General features: G+C 35.4%; 1 protein-coding gene across 1 annotated transcript in view; it reads right to left on the bottom strand.

Annotated features, from left to right (window-relative positions):
• Positions 1-1,127: 1,127 nt before the first annotated feature.
• Positions 1,128-16,003, bottom strand: part of TLL1 (tolloid like 1) — a 143,616-nt gene continuing 128,740 nt past the window's right edge. The window contains exons 18-21 of the mRNA XM_026676585.2: positions 15,464-15,591; positions 8,520-8,733; positions 7,821-8,071; positions 1,128-2,922 (exon numbers count right to left, since the gene is read on the bottom strand). Coding sequence (XP_026532370.2) covers positions 2,788-2,922; positions 7,821-8,071; positions 8,520-8,733; positions 15,464-15,591 — 728 coding nt within the window. The 3' untranslated portion in view covers positions 1,128-2,787. The remainder of the gene's footprint in view (positions 2,923-7,820; positions 8,072-8,519; positions 8,734-15,463; positions 15,592-16,003) is intronic.

Here is a 16,003-nt window from a genome sequence, read left to right on the forward strand (position 1 = left end):
TTTTATTCAATTTGGGTAATAATGCATTTTACATTTCTCAACAATTTTTTTTCCAAGCCTTTCAGCTATCACACACAAAATCTCACAATACAGAGTTTAGTAAACACTGTCAAGAAAAGCACTTGCCATGGCAACCCTAATGTAAACTTGTTAAATAAACTGGCACAATTCATGATACAAATATCCTACATTCAAAACTACAAAATTATTGCTAAGATGTTTTTTTGACTTTGGTAGACATCTACTTGAACATGCAGATTGGATTTCTCAAATCATAATCGTATAATCCAAATCAGCCAATATAATTCTAGATCTCAGAGCTCTGCTGAATGTTAAGAAGTTTGTTGAAGCAAAAGTTATAAACAAAACCATTGCCATAGTTTTTCTTGTGTATGCGCAAGAGTTATTCTTTCTAAATTTGCTGTTCTTCAAGTGCTGTTTTGTGTTTGTGTATACATATACTCACACGTGTGCTTCAAGAACAGCATGGGTTTGGCCATATAGTAAAAACATACAATGCTGTCTATACCACAAATGAGCACTGGAATAACAAATTGCTCGCCCCAAAATACAGCCTCTGCTATTCTGTACTTATTATAATATGCAGTAAAGCTAGAAATAAGAAATAATTTGACCATTATTTCTTCAAACTTCAATAGTGTGTTATTCCCAAGGGAAAACATTGGCTGTGTTTACATAACATGCTTGCACATGGTTAGCTTAAACAGGGTTTACACCATTTTCTGAGTAATACAATGAATATAATGAATTTTAAGGGATACTATGAATAATAAATTAATCATATAGCCTGGGTTTGAAAAATGCACTAAATTAAAATATGCTTATCCAGTTTTGGGTTATATGCATTATACAAATGCATCCATATTTCATCAGTTTGTGATGAAATTAACACTTGTCAGCCAGCTCCTAAATAATATATTCTAAAGACTGTGTTGAGTTTTTTTTTTTTTTTTGTCATTTGCTATTGAAACATCTGTTAAATAGAAGTAATGAGACCTACACATACTTAGTTTTATTTTATTATTATTATTTTTAAAAAAATTAATGCCAGTGTATTTATTCTGGTAAGGAAACAAAAACTAAACGAAATAGCAACCAACATCGAATGATATCAAAATAGTTCTTTTAATGGAACATAAACATTTCATAGCTCTTGATTCTTTATTACAGTCATGTTTATGAAAGCTTTAAAGAAGTTGCTACACTCAGTTGAGATTGTGGTATAAATTGGCACATGAAATACAATTTACCTGTACATACATACACAACACTTCTCACTTATTCATTCATACTAACTTACATGATGCATATACATTGTGACTAAATCCACATATGGCCTAAAGCACAAACAACAAATTTCTAAAAATAGCATATTCTACCTTAGTAACAAGTCTGCTGCGCTGTATTTACAACTAATGATCTGGTACTGCGGATGGCAATTTGTTTAAGGATTGTTTTTGTGAACACGCATTTAAAATGTTCAAGTTGTTGTCAACTATCAAATCAGATATATATCTACAAGAAGATCGGTATGATCATTTACAAATATTCTAAGGCAATTGTAGTTTGTTCCACAGGGTTTGTGCTGCCATTGTTATAATCCTTTTCTCACATCTAGAAAGCTGTTCCTGTTAATATGCAACAAGGCATAATGACTCATTTCCGATCAGCAGGTTATTGGCTCAAAAAAATCTAGTATCTTGGGATGTGGAGATTTCTTTTAAAGTTCATGGAATAGCACCATAGAAATAGTCTTTGCCACCACAAAAATAAAAATAAAAATCCTTTTTTTTTTTCAATTGCTTGGGAAAACCCCACCCTCCTTTTTTAAAAAAAACAACTCTTCATTTTTATTGGCTTAAAATAATAATAAAATAATTCATTCATTCACAAACATTTCCAAGGAAACGCAGAATAACAGTTCATTTTTTTCCAGTGGAATGAAATTTATGATTGATGTGTTGGGTTATTCCGGTCCTGATTCCGTCTGCTGATCACTGTGAAGAAGTTTGCCTTAGGCTGGCCAAAGACCAATTCTGATTTGGTTCTTAGTCTGATGTAAGAGCTTCGCTACTTCAGCAGTAATAAACTTAATACATTCAGTTACTGACAATATCCAAAGTCTGAATGTATTCATAATGAACCATGAATGTAAAACGATCCGTTCTGCTTCGTCATCGAACCAAAACTGCCCACAGATTGAATGATTTTGCAGATAGTTTCCCAGGTTTTCCATGAGTTTGTGGAGGGATAGAAAAAAAAAAAAGAATACACGGCTTTTCTTTGTACATTTTATGCCACCAATGCAATTAGAAATAAGAAGAAAATACGAAGACAACATTTCAAGTGCATGACCTGTGTAGCAGGTGAGTTTTTTCTCCTCCCCTGGATTCAAGTCACTTGTCAAAAAGTTAGTCGGCAGGATCTTTTCCTGTTGTTGAAGATGGAAACAACCCTGACCTTTGTCAAGCTGTGAACAAAGCTCTTACAGTCTCCTTGGAAGCATGCAATATCATTTCACCAGTTTGCAAACACAACCATTGAATGGAGACCATATGTCGTCGCCATAATGTCTGTTCCTCTGCATAGAGGAGTTTATCTAAAAGTGAGATGTTTCCATTTTTCTTGTTTGAAATAATAGGCTAAAAAAAAAAAACTTTGCTTTTTACTAATATTGTCAGTATTTTTTTATTTAAAAAAAGAATCCCTCCACCCATTCAAACAGTCATTCTCTGCTTCATTTTGTGACTTAAGGGGTGTCTTGTGTTATTTCTGAGTGTGAACATTATCTTGATATTTTATACTTTTGTATCGTATATGAAAGCCTTTTTTGTTAATTGTATCATCTGTATGAAAATGGAGTAAAACAGAATCGCCAGCTGAATAAATTTCTTCCGGGGGCTGTAAGAGGAAGAAGAAAAGAGAGAGGCTTACCAAGGCTATTCTAGAAGCAACAATAAATCATTCAGGCTGCAGCGATTTCACTGTCCTTTTATCTGAAATACCGTATACTCAATTTTAATAAAATGCATTATAATGGTTTGTGTTTCTTCTGCTATGGCCAGGGAACAAAATAGTGCTGTTTTTTTTTTTAAATAAATATTTTAAAGTTGGAATGACGGATGCAGCTATATGCTGTACCTTTTTTCTCCATTTTTATTTAAAGACAAGGCAGTTATGAAGCACTGTGAAATAAAGGTGGTAAGAACTGACAAGCCATTTCCTTCTTGTTATTTTATTTATTTATATTTTATTTGTCAATTGCTTACAAGATAATAGGTATAAGTAAAAACATAGCTATGAATACATGGATACATTTAAGAAAAATTAAAAAAATATATAAAAGAAACAATAGGACAGGGACGTTAGGCACGTTGGTGCACGCCCTACCCCACTCCAAATTACCCAGCTTAGCCTCAGCATTTCTCCTACTCTGTGAACAAAGAAAACTGAAAAAAGAACAGAAGAGTCAGCTTAAAGACAATTTGACTAAGTTTTCCTTGAACTAAAATCTGCCTTGAATTAGAAATACTGGTTGTGTTTCCCTTTCACATTGTGCTTATTTATTCACTTTCTCCTTAGGCAGAGGAAAACATTCTCTTTTAATAAATTTTCATTCAATAATATCAATAAACACAGAGGAATCTCCTTTCTTTTGGATCCTGAACCATTTTAAAACAGGGATCCTGGTAGTTCAATTAAATGTTCTGTTCGTTCATCTGCCAATGGATATTATTTTGGCAGGGTAAGGATTGCATTTGGCCTTTATATGATATGCCGAGCTAAAAAGATTGCCAAAAGATTGGTGAAGCAAAAGGACCTACAGCAAGATGAAAATTGCTTTTATTTAAATTTAATTATGATTATATTTGCTTAATTAAATATAGAACTTTAAAATATACTGCAGAGATCATTAAGAATTTGCTAGAAGGATGATCCTGAGATGTTATTTTATGTTGCTATCTTCTATAAAAAGTCCCTACATCTAAAAAACATCCAAGTTACCCAGGAGCTTGCTATTCCTGAGACCATCGTCTGTGAACTGTCCTTAAATAACACATTTCGGTTCTTACTATGTTACAGAGCCCCTGATTATGACATCGAACATGCAAACAAGCTAAATACACTACTAACATGGGCAGCATCCTGTCCACATGCTTTTATCTTTCTTGGTGACTTCAGTTTACCTCATATTAACTGGACCCTTAACAAATGTACACCCACACATGGAACCTTATACAATGCAGTAACAAATCTGGGACTAGAACAACTAGTAACCAACAACACTAGACTTAATTGCCTCGATCTCATCTTCTGCAATAGTTTGAATTCAATTTATGGAATACAAATTAAAGAACCCTTTTCCAACAGTGACCACAACATAATAGACTTTTGTCTCAACATACATCCACACAAAAATCATCACAACGATGAAATCCCCAATTATAACTTCAAAAAAGGCAACTATGCTCTTATAAACAACGATCTCTCATCCCTTGATTGGCAATTTCTATTCACTAGATGCAATACTGTAGAAGACCATTACAACATATTTTTACTTTAAGTCGAAAGAGTCATCAAACTATATGTACCATTAACAACTCCCAAAGCCAGAAAAAAACAAATTACCCATAACAATAAGGAAGCTTCAATCCAAGAAGAAATCACTTTGGCGGAAAAACAAATCTGGTCATGTTGCCAACTTCAAAAGCCGATACAAAAATTTATGCCACCAGATAAAAACTGAATGCACCGATTATCACATTAAACTACTCTAATAAACAATTTGGTTTCAGGAAAAAACTACCCTGCAACTCTTACACTGCAAAAACATATGGACTACACAACTCGATCAGGGCAAACCAATAGACGCAATCTACATAGACTTCTGTAAAGCCTTTGATTCAGTGGTACATGACAAACTACTCCTAAAACTAAAAACTTACAGTATCTCTCGACACCTGCATAACTGGATAGAAACAATCCTGTCAAATAGACAACAAATGGTCAAAATTGGGAGCATCCTATCAAATTCTGTACCTGTCAACAGTGGTTCCCCAAGGCAGTGTTTTAGGACCAACTCTCTTCAAACTCTACATAAATGACCTCTGTGATCATATTAAGAGCAACTGCATTCTCTTTGCTGATGATATAAAGCTATTCAACACCACAGACAACACTGCTACCGTTCAAAAAGACCTTGACTATTATCAGAATGGTCAAGCAAATGGCAACTTCAAATCTCAACAAATAAATGTTCTGTCCTACATATTGGCAAAAAAAATCAGAAAATAAAATACAGGTTGAATAGTCAAGACCTGTTGATGATCCAAACTCTGTCAAGAATCTTGGAGTACTCATCTCTAATGACCTAAGTGCTAGAGCCCACTGTAACTACATAGCCAAAAAGGCGTTAAGAGTTGTTAACCTAATCTTATGTAGCTTTTTCTCTGGTAATATTACACTAATAACTAGAGCATACAAAACATTTGCAAGACCAATACTCAAATACAGCTCATCAGTCTGGAACCCATATTACGTATCTGATATTAACACAGTTGAGAAATATTTCACAAGAAGAGTTCTCCACTCCTCTACTCATTGCAGAATACCTTATGCCACCAGACTCGAAATTCTAGATCTAGAAAACCTACAACTATGCTGCCTTCGGTCTGATCTAAGTATAGTATATAAAATCATACATTGTAATGTCCTACCTGTCAATGAATACTTCAACTTCAACCATAACAATACAAGAGCAAACAATAGATACAAACTCAAGGTTAATCGCACCAAACTTGATTACAGGAAATACGACTTCAGCAACAGAGTGGTCAATGTCTGGAATATTCTACCTGACTGTGGTTTCTTCCCCCAACCCCAAAAACTTTAACCTTAGACTGTCTGCTATTGACCTCACCCCTTTCCTAAGAGGTCTGTAGGGGGCATGCATAAGCGCACCAACGTGCCTACCGTCCCTGTCCTATTGTTTCTTTTATTTTTTATTTTTCTTATATGTATCCATGTATTCATAATTATGTTTTTACTTATACCTATTATCTTGTAAGCAATTGACAAAAATAAATAAATAAATAAATAAACAAACAAACAAACAAATAAATAAATAAATAAAATATATAAAATTGCACTATATAAATTATAACTCTTCTATATTCCGTTGTTGGATTTTAAGTAAATTGGTACATATTGTCATCTTTAATGGCTGTATTCAGTAAGACAGTCCTTTTGGTTGAAAAGTTCTGAAAAAACCATTCAACAGTTTTTCACAATGATTTATCTCACCGTTTGTTAAATAACCTAAGATATATAAATGTAGGCATCTTAGGAAATTTTCAAGTCTTGTTAGCTACCAGATTTTTTAAATAACAAAATAATGTAAAAAACTAAATTAGATATTTGATTAGACTAGCGGTATTTTGACATGGCCTGAAGTTATATACTTCTTTGTTATTGTAATCATTTGGTTTAGATGTGAGAATGTTCCATTTGCATTAAATTATTTTTTTGTCACAAGTCCTGGTGAAATGAAAATATTTCATTTGAAAGTTTTTATAGTCAATCTGACAGGAAATTTCAATTTTTCTTTAGGACTAATCCCTCCTCCCCCCAAAAGTATGAAGGAGTCTGTATTAAATGAATTGTTTTGTTTTCTGTTTTCAGACTGCACTTCTGAAATCATTTTAAACGATAACAGAATGCTTGAAATTCTTATTCTTCTATACACCTTTATGTGTTGTTTCTATCTACCTGCTTCTCAGTAACATTTTTTGGTTTTTTGCAAAAACATAAATTATTTGATTCTCTTAGGTTTAAGAAACAAATACTTCAACTGCAAAAAAAAAAAAAAAAAAAAGCAAAATTACTGATACAATCCAGTAAGCTACTTTAACACAATTTTTCTGAGCACAAGTTTGCAGGAGTTTGATCTTTTTTTCCTAAACAGTAATCCTTCCACTGCACTGAAGCTTTCTTTAAACTGAGAGATTTTTTGCTGTAATAAACTGTGGACATGAAGGTCTGCTAGAGAAAAATGGAAAACAGCAGAAAGATGCTAGGGTATAGGCAGGGGTAGGATTCAAATTTCTTAACAACAGGTTCTGTGAGCGTGGCCTGATTTGTGGGTGTGCTTGGTGGTCATGTGACTGGCTAGGCGTGGCCTGCCAACTGGGTGTGACTTGGTGGTCATGTGACTGGCTGGGCGTGGCTTGTATGTAAATATTGTAAATATTTAATTTTTTTATTAAAAAAGAGCAACTTTTACCCAAAATCAGGCAAAGCAGGCAGGCAGATTGAGTTGCTCACAGAATCACAGATTCACTTAGAGATCTATCTATCTGCAATTGGCTACCTGAGTCTGCATTGAAAAATAGAAGCTTCAGTCCTAAGGAAGGTTCAGCTCTGCTTTTAGATTAGCTAGAAATCAAGAAATCCAACAAAGATTAGCTTTCTAGCTAATCTAAATCTCCCTGCACAGCAGAACATCTGATGGTCGGGAGGGAGTGAAGGAAAAATAGCAATTTACCAAAATGCAGGCAAGTTTGATGGCACGCATGCCAGGTAAGGAGTGAGTGGGTGGAGTGGGGTGGGACAGGGCTAGCCAGTAGTGCTATTTGCCATTTCTTAGAACTGCGCAGAATCATAACAACTGGTTCTATAGAACCGGTCCGACCAGGTAGAATCCCACACCTGGGCATAGGCATCTCTACTGCACATTTACCTATGCTGTTCTGATATTTTATGAAGAAATTTGATAATTGCAAAACTTAAAAGCGACCTACCCCTGATCCACAAAACCGGCCAATCCTCAGAGCAGATGTATCGTGACCATCGAAGACTTCTAAGTAGTCATAGCCACAGTCTGCCTCTTCTTCCACTTCAAATGTCTGAAAAAATAACTCTATTCGATAGCCATGGTCTGACACCAGCAACCACTCGCAATCTGCTTGAACTGGGTAATTATTATCTCCAAACTGAGCATGAGAGTAAAGGTCTCTCATTTTGCTTTCAACTTTCAGGCGACCACCACATTCTGTGTGCAAGATAGGGGAAAGAAAAGATTTGTGCCTTAGTTCTAGTTTTGAAAGGGATCAGTTTTGTTTATTATGATTGAGAAGCACCCAACAACAAAAGGAAAACCACTAGATGTCAGTATAAACAAAGAAATAGACATCACAAGACATTATTTGATTCCAGCAGGGCAAAACCCTAATTGCTGGCAGAAACTTTTTTTTTTAATGGAAGAATTTTGATCACCAAGACCTACAATTCAGCTTGATTTAAATATATATTCTGCAGCAAAACACTATGATTTGGTTTTCCGGGAAATAAGAAAATCGGATTATTAAAATGTATTCTGTATATTTAGCATATGGATTTAAAATATATTCTGTTTTCTGCCCAAGAAACCTAAGTAAACTTTCACCCATGATGGTGTTAAAACATGTATCCATTGAAGTTGGTAAGAATTACTTTCACACCTGTTGAATGGGTTGCTTGGAAGCCTTTTCTTTGAACTGATGCATCAGAGACAAACCGAAGAAACATTTTATTTCCTGTGGCAATAAGAGGATCTGGTATCTTATTTCCACATAAACGCCCCAGAATTGGCGATTTTTCGTTTTCTCCATCAAACACCTCCAGATGGTCATAGGCACATTCCTGATGTTGTTCAATTTCAAACTCAATAAATACCTGGAAAAAAAAAACCAGAAAATTTTTAATCCAGAATTTAAGTGTATCCCAAGTACAAGACTTCACTATAGTCTTATTTATCAGAATCATTGTAAATATTAAAAGTGAGAGTGATACTGGAAGAAGCAAACGATGAAATAATGAAAAACTAATTTAGCACAAGTATAGATATATTTATGAGAACCTTGGAGATTTATTACAAGTTCTTTTGCATTAGATCTAACTGTGTTCTTAATAGCTTTCTCATTTAGAAATCATTTGCATTAAAAATACCAAGATATTTATTCCAACTATGTACAAAGTCTTCATTACTATTACTATTAATCTTCTCATCACTGCTTATCATCCATCCCCTTGTGACTGTATGACTATAAGTTGTCGCTTGTATCCTTATGATTTATATTGACTGTTTACTAGTATGATTTGATTGCTTATTGTACCCTATGACTATTATTAAGTGTTATACCTTATGATTTTCGACTCTTGACAAGTGTATCTTTTCTTTTATGTATACCAAGAGCATTTGCACCAAGACAAATTCCTTATGTGTCCAATCACACTTGGCCAATAAAGAATTCTATTCTATTCTATTCCTATCAACTATCTATGATAGTAAGAAAACCTGGATTATGTCTAATACTTGTTGATTCTTTTAAATTTATAGGATGGTTTCATATTTTTCAGATAACTGTAAAGAAAGCTAAAGGAAAACATGTTATAACACTAATTTTAAAACTATATTTTAGACTTTTTAGAAATGAATTCATTAAATAGCCACAACTAAAATTAACAAGAAAAAATATTTTGGTGCTTTGGCTGAATACTCTTTTTTTTTAAAGGAGGAAATTTTTCATAAATCTAAACATTCAAAGATTTTCCCCCATCCCTACATATTATTTTCCTTTGTTCAATGTAAGTAGTTTTCAAGCTTCCTTCAGCAGTTAATAAAATGTGTGGATAATAGAATTCCTTCTGATTTTCCTCTGTTGGCATGAAAAGTCTGTGATGATGAACATAGTTATAACTTGAACTAAACAGAAACAACTCTTCAAAATTATTGAATTGTCTTGAGCACAGAAGTTAGGTGAATAATATTTCTAAATTACTCTTGGGGAAAGAGAAATTCCTCAATACTGGAGACAGGAGACATACTCAGTGGTAACTATAACATCTTTATTGAAAAATCCCAATAGGTGGAGTTCCTTTATAATGTCTTCCCCTAGGATTTAATTAAGTGTAGGGATCCACAGAGACACCAGACCTCTGGAGAGATGACTGTACAATGAAAGACAGAATATACACCCCTTAGAATCTCATTACTAAATAAATACAAGCACACAGCATTTGACCTGTCTACAAAGTTACATTCTCCTTTGGTAAAATTTCAGCATCAAATTATTTTTCACCAACCTGAATATAAATTATTTGGAGGGAAAAATATTCCTCAGCACTTCATTATCTACAATGCTCCATTGCAGCCCAAGCTTATGCAAAGTTCATGTTCTTTTAATGATATTAATCATATTCTGCTAGTTGTAATTTTCCTACAGACCTCTTTCTTGAACATGGGAATCGATGGCTTTAATATTAAGTTAAAAATCACTGTCATACATTATTTTATTTTATTTTCATTTAAAATCCAAAGAAAATTCAGCAAAACTTTTAGGGCAGGTGTATCCCATGTGGAGAGTTTAGCTGGATTATAGGAGAACACAGAATTGAATTAGAGTGGAATTAAAAGTAGGCATTTTTCTCTGAAAGCAGAAAAATGTTATCTGAAGTTTGGCATTCGGGAAAAGTCTTTTAGGTTGAAGACAGTAAGCCAGAATACAGAGATTTTATATAAAATAAATGTCCCTAAAAGTACTACTAAAAGTAATAGCATTTTTATATTTAGTATAAATATAAAATAGTATTCTAAATTTGCATAGGATTTCCACTGTTTACATTTATAAAAAGTTATCAATGTAAGTATTAAAAAAGAGAAATGTCTATCTTTTCTGATAGACCCATGGCTTAAGTATGTATTAAACGAAGTTAACATCCTTGCAGGTTTACCTCTAAATTTTCCATCACACATTAAAACATCAAATAGGAATAAGAGCATCAGAAGAACCTGTTAGCAAAAAGAATTAACACGCTAAGTCTATTTAAAAGGAATCAAATACAGAGCAAAGAGATCTGTTAAAATGTCTTGGACAATAAGACTGTTCTAATCTGCAGATTCCCTAATGGAAGTCAGCCAAAGTACAATGTGTTGCCACTTTATATTAACAGCTGTCCTTGAGAAATTTCATATCGCTCAAGTGTTGACATTTTGGCAGTAAAATGGAAATAATCAGAACAAGTACAAGTATTGCAAGCTGAAACAGAGATACTTTCTCTTGGCATACCCCATTAAGAAACATCAGACATTCTTATTAATAGAAAGAAGCTGCAGATACAATATTAACAGCTGAAATATTATCCCAAATGCCACTCATAAATTTTGTTCACTATTAATGTACAACTTTCACGGGGCCAACCATTGTGCTATTTGACATCTACTTCACTTCTACTACAAAGAGAACTAGATCTATTCAACCTGAAGGCCATATTTAATTGAGGTCTCCTTTATGTAACAAAAAATATAACTCAAAGCATGACTAAAGTGATTTTTTCCAAAGGAAGACTGCTAATGCTACCAGTCAAAAACATTACATGGCTATATTGTTTTCCCTTTTTAGCATATATTCTTAGGCTCGGTGGGAAAGATGGATGAAATTATTAGAGGGGGGGGAGAGAACAGGTGAATACTTAGATTGTTCAGAGCTCATAAAATTGTAAAGATAGCAGAATGGCTGCAAAGCGAAGAGACTCATCTGAAGAATTCATAGCCAGCATGCAACCCGTTATGTTTTAAAGAAAAGCTGCTAGTTTTACCGTAAAATTGTATGTATATATGCCAGTGATGGGATTCAAATTCTTCTACTACTGGTTCTGTGGGCGTGGCTTGGTGGGCGTGGCAGGGCAAGGATACTGTAAAATCTCCAGTCAGAGATGGTATTTGCCGGTTCTCCGAACGACTCAAAATTTCTGCTACCGCTTCTCCAGAACTGGTCAGAACCTGCTGAATACCACCTCTGAGGTACACCTTGGTATATATCACACAGGCCACATGACCACAGAAATTTTAGTTGTACAATGCTGGTTCCCTCGGTAAGAAACAGAGATGAACATTGATCCCTACAGTTACACACAACTGAACAGGGGAAACCTTTACCTATGTACAAAAGGAAGCATGTTTTAATGGGGTTTCTTTCAAGGCAATGTGTGTAGAATGGTGGGTTTACAGCACAATCCCATATATAGATTTCCCATTGTGTTTGGGGGGGAAAAAATCTCCAAGGTAAATTGTACAAGACTGTACTCCTAGAACTTTACATTCTAATTACACAATACACTTCACCTTAGCCCAAGGGCCAAGAAAAATTGGCTCATAACTACATTTTTCCTAAAAGGCAATATCGTTATTGTTCTGTCGCCAGTAAAGAGACTCGCAGACCGGAGTTGAATTCAGCTCTTTAATAATAACAGTAACTTCAACTGCAGTTGAACCGCAGCAGCCCTTTTTATAGCGGCTGCTCCATGGCTCGCAACCAATGACATATAGTTAAACTTCCCGCCGCTATTGGCGGCCAATCAGGTACTAACGTTACTAACCAATCGTATCGTTGCTTCTGTTAACCAATAGGAACATCGCCCTAGAAGTCTCTATTTAAATACACTACAGTTATATTAAGGGTCTTTTATTGTCTCAGTAATACATTTAACTCATTAATACTTGGAGGAAACGTTTGTTTGTGTATGAGTCTGTATATTATGTGTCTTTCCTCTTTTTTCTTCTGTTGAAACTTGTTAAGTCCTTGCAGGATTCTACTCTGTTGCCAGGGTTGCAAGGTTTTTCAAAAGTGGTTTGCTATCACCCCACTTCCTAGGGCTGAAAGTGACTGGCCCAAGATCAACCAGTTGGCTTTGTGTATATAAGGTAGAACTAGCACTCATGGTCTCCCAGTTTCTTGACGCCAGCTATTACATCAAACTGACTTTCATATTGTGCATGTTGCATCATTTCAAACCGACAGCAGCTTCTCCTCATATCCTTGAATTGCAATTCATTATAAATACAGTCAGCAAATGACCTTTTTGCAACCATCCAAAGATCATCCACTCAGCTCCCAGAATTCTTATAATGGAAGCCAAGAGCCTTCAAGACAGGCGCCTCTCCTATTGCTGCCCCTTTCTACTATTAATATAATACTAGACAAATATCCTCAAAACATTTGTAGAGGTGAGGGAACTTGCAATTGAGGCATAGGATCCTACTCTGTTGTCTGACTGGATGTGATTCAACAACTGCTATCATCTTATGAGGAATCAAAAGGGAGTGGGACATTCCTTTTCCTCAGGCTGCACAAGCAAATAATCTTAGAAACAAAGATTAGCGGCTATAAATGATGCATAAGCAACACTGAAAACTCAGGAAACAGAGTGCACACTTTAGAATAAATGATGCTATTTTTGATGCATTGCAAATATAGCTGATTCTTGAGTTATTTAAATTAAGTGAGGTAACTTGTCACTAAATGACAGTGAGAAAAAAATACTTCCCAACCAAATGAATTCAAGGCTACGTGATAAAAACTCTAAATAAGGTAGAGAAAATGTCAAACACTTTGTTCTTTTAATGCATATCCAAAACAAATTATCAACTTTTATACATGTCCAGTACTTGCCATATGATGATAGGATTATTTTGGGCCTCATAAAATGGCTCTTCAACCACACTCAATAAATGAGGTCATCTCAACCCCACTTGGGAAATGAGAAATAGATATATTTTTTACTGAATTCCCGTTCGTATTTTTAAATATTTTAAAATAAAATCGTACAGCTACTAAGCATTACATTATAATGTGCTAAATACCATAGGTCTCTGTGCATAGTTTACTTCTACTACAGGGGTGTGATGCTAGTTTGCCTCCTCGTGGTGCACCCAGGATAGCACAGAAATGTGACTCAAACAACTAGCAACAATTGGCAGCCAGACTACATTGAAGAATTGGCAGTTAACGACAGTTGGCAGGTAGACATCTTTGTAGAACTCCTGGCTCTCTGAATACATGGCAACGGATAAACAAAATGGCTCCCCATCCTGAGCCACATTGCACCACCAGCTCTACGAAGGCAGGAAGCCTTAGTGAAGGAGTACAACAAAATTACAACTCGCTCAACAGCTGTCTAATAACTTTGACGTCACACATGGTGGAAAGCCAAATGGGCTGCTGACCTCCCAGATACAAGTAGTTACATAGATGACCCTACACAAAAGGTGCCAAGTTTTGACCAGCATTGGTCAACTCTGAACAGGATCTGTACCCAACATGGTGTCTGCCGGGACTTATTATTTAAGTGGGGTCTTGTCTCTACCCCTCAGTGTGACTGTGTGACTGCTCCTCGACAAAATATTCATCACATTGTGCCCGAATGTCCATCAAGAGCTTTAACATTTGAACTACTACAAGTCCATGTATTTGCCATACGCTAAATAAATAATTTCTACTAAGAACTCTCTAACCTTTTTAGACACTTACACACTTAGAATCATGACAGCATGTTGCGGGGAAGGGAACTTCTCCACTCACAATATGGTTGCATAGCCAGTTGGAAAATTAAGAATTCACATGGGGATGGGGTCTGGAGGGTGGGAGACCTACTGAAATACCTGTAACATGGATACGATGTTGGCATCAAGCACTATTCATAGATCTGTGTTTGAAGGGCAAAAAGTGATTCAGAGTACACATAGTCCCAGATCAAGAATACTTCAAAGCAATTGCATCTTTTCTTGGCTTGCACATTTGCTCTCTGCTTATGAACGACTCCTGACAGCTGTTATATGTATTCCCATGCAAGCCGCAAATCACTTTTTTTTCTTTTGGAATATGAATATAACTATTGGCTCTTACCAGAGATCTCTAATCTAAAATTCATACGGACAAAACAATATTTTAAAAATCTGTTCATTCAATTTTTACTTCATTAACAATATTGTTGACTCAAGCCAGACCAATTCTCGAATACAGCGCGTCCGCCTCGAACCCACACTGTATATTGGACATTAACACGATTGAAATTCAAAGGTATTTCTTGAGAAGAGTACTCCACTCCTCTACTCACAATAGTATTCCCTATGCCTTCAGGCTTGAAATTTTGGGCTTGGACAATCTTGAACTGTGACGCCTGCAGTATGATCTAAGCATCATTCACAAAAATGTCTGCTATAACATCTTGTCCATCAACGACTTCTTCAGCTTCGATCACAATAATATATGGGAAAACAACCGATACAAACTCACAATAAACCGCTCCAAACTCGATTGCAGAAAATACAACTTCAGCAACAGAGTGGTAAACGCCTAGAACAGCCTACACAACTCCGTTGTTACAGCCTCAACCCCTCACAGCTTCAACCTCACACTGTCTACCGTGGACCTCGCCCCATTCCTAAAAGGTCCTTAAAGGGGGCGTGCCTACCACCCCGCCTTACTGTCCCCATTTATCTGTATTTACTTCCTTTGTTCATATTTATGTTCATACCTATGCTTGTTATCTTGTACTTCTTTGACAAATAAATAAAATAAAAGTTAAACTTTTGATAGGTTTGTTACTAATGTTAACTACTACTTACTATTTTGACCCTGTGACCAGGTGTGGCACTTATTTCCCAGCTGCATTCCTTTCTGCTTGGGTATTTGTCTGGCCAGTTGGGGCTCGTGATAATTCCATTTGGGCTGTGGATTTTCTGTTCACATTCAGCTACATTAATGATGGATAGAGAGCATCAATGAATTGAGTGAAAATAGGTGATACCACACCGCTAGATAACCCAGATATTAATCCTCTGCTTTATGAAAAAAGGAAGCCTCTGTTAGAAGCTAATAATTCATTCTTAACTATCAACATTTACAATTAGCAAACTCATTACTGAGAACAATGTGCAATAATCCATAACACTAGTTTGGGGAGTTGTGCAAATAATTTGAGATCTTCATCCTCTTGAATATTTGGTGTGGCTGTGTAATGACCCTCCCATTCATTCGCTTGTACATTCATCTGCATGCACAGAAGATGCTTCCACTGACTTTGAAGAATCGTGGTCATACAATATTTGAATATTTTCTACACCCTGTTACATTACACTTTTCAATGAAATAACTTACAATCTTAG

This window comes from Notechis scutatus, chromosome 4, assembly GCF_049901735.1.
Source record: "Notechis scutatus isolate UNSWTSFEM ecotype Mainland chromosome 4, rNotScu1.2, whole genome shotgun sequence".
Taxonomy (NCBI): Eukaryota; Metazoa; Chordata; class Lepidosauria; order Squamata; family Elapidae; genus Notechis; species Notechis scutatus.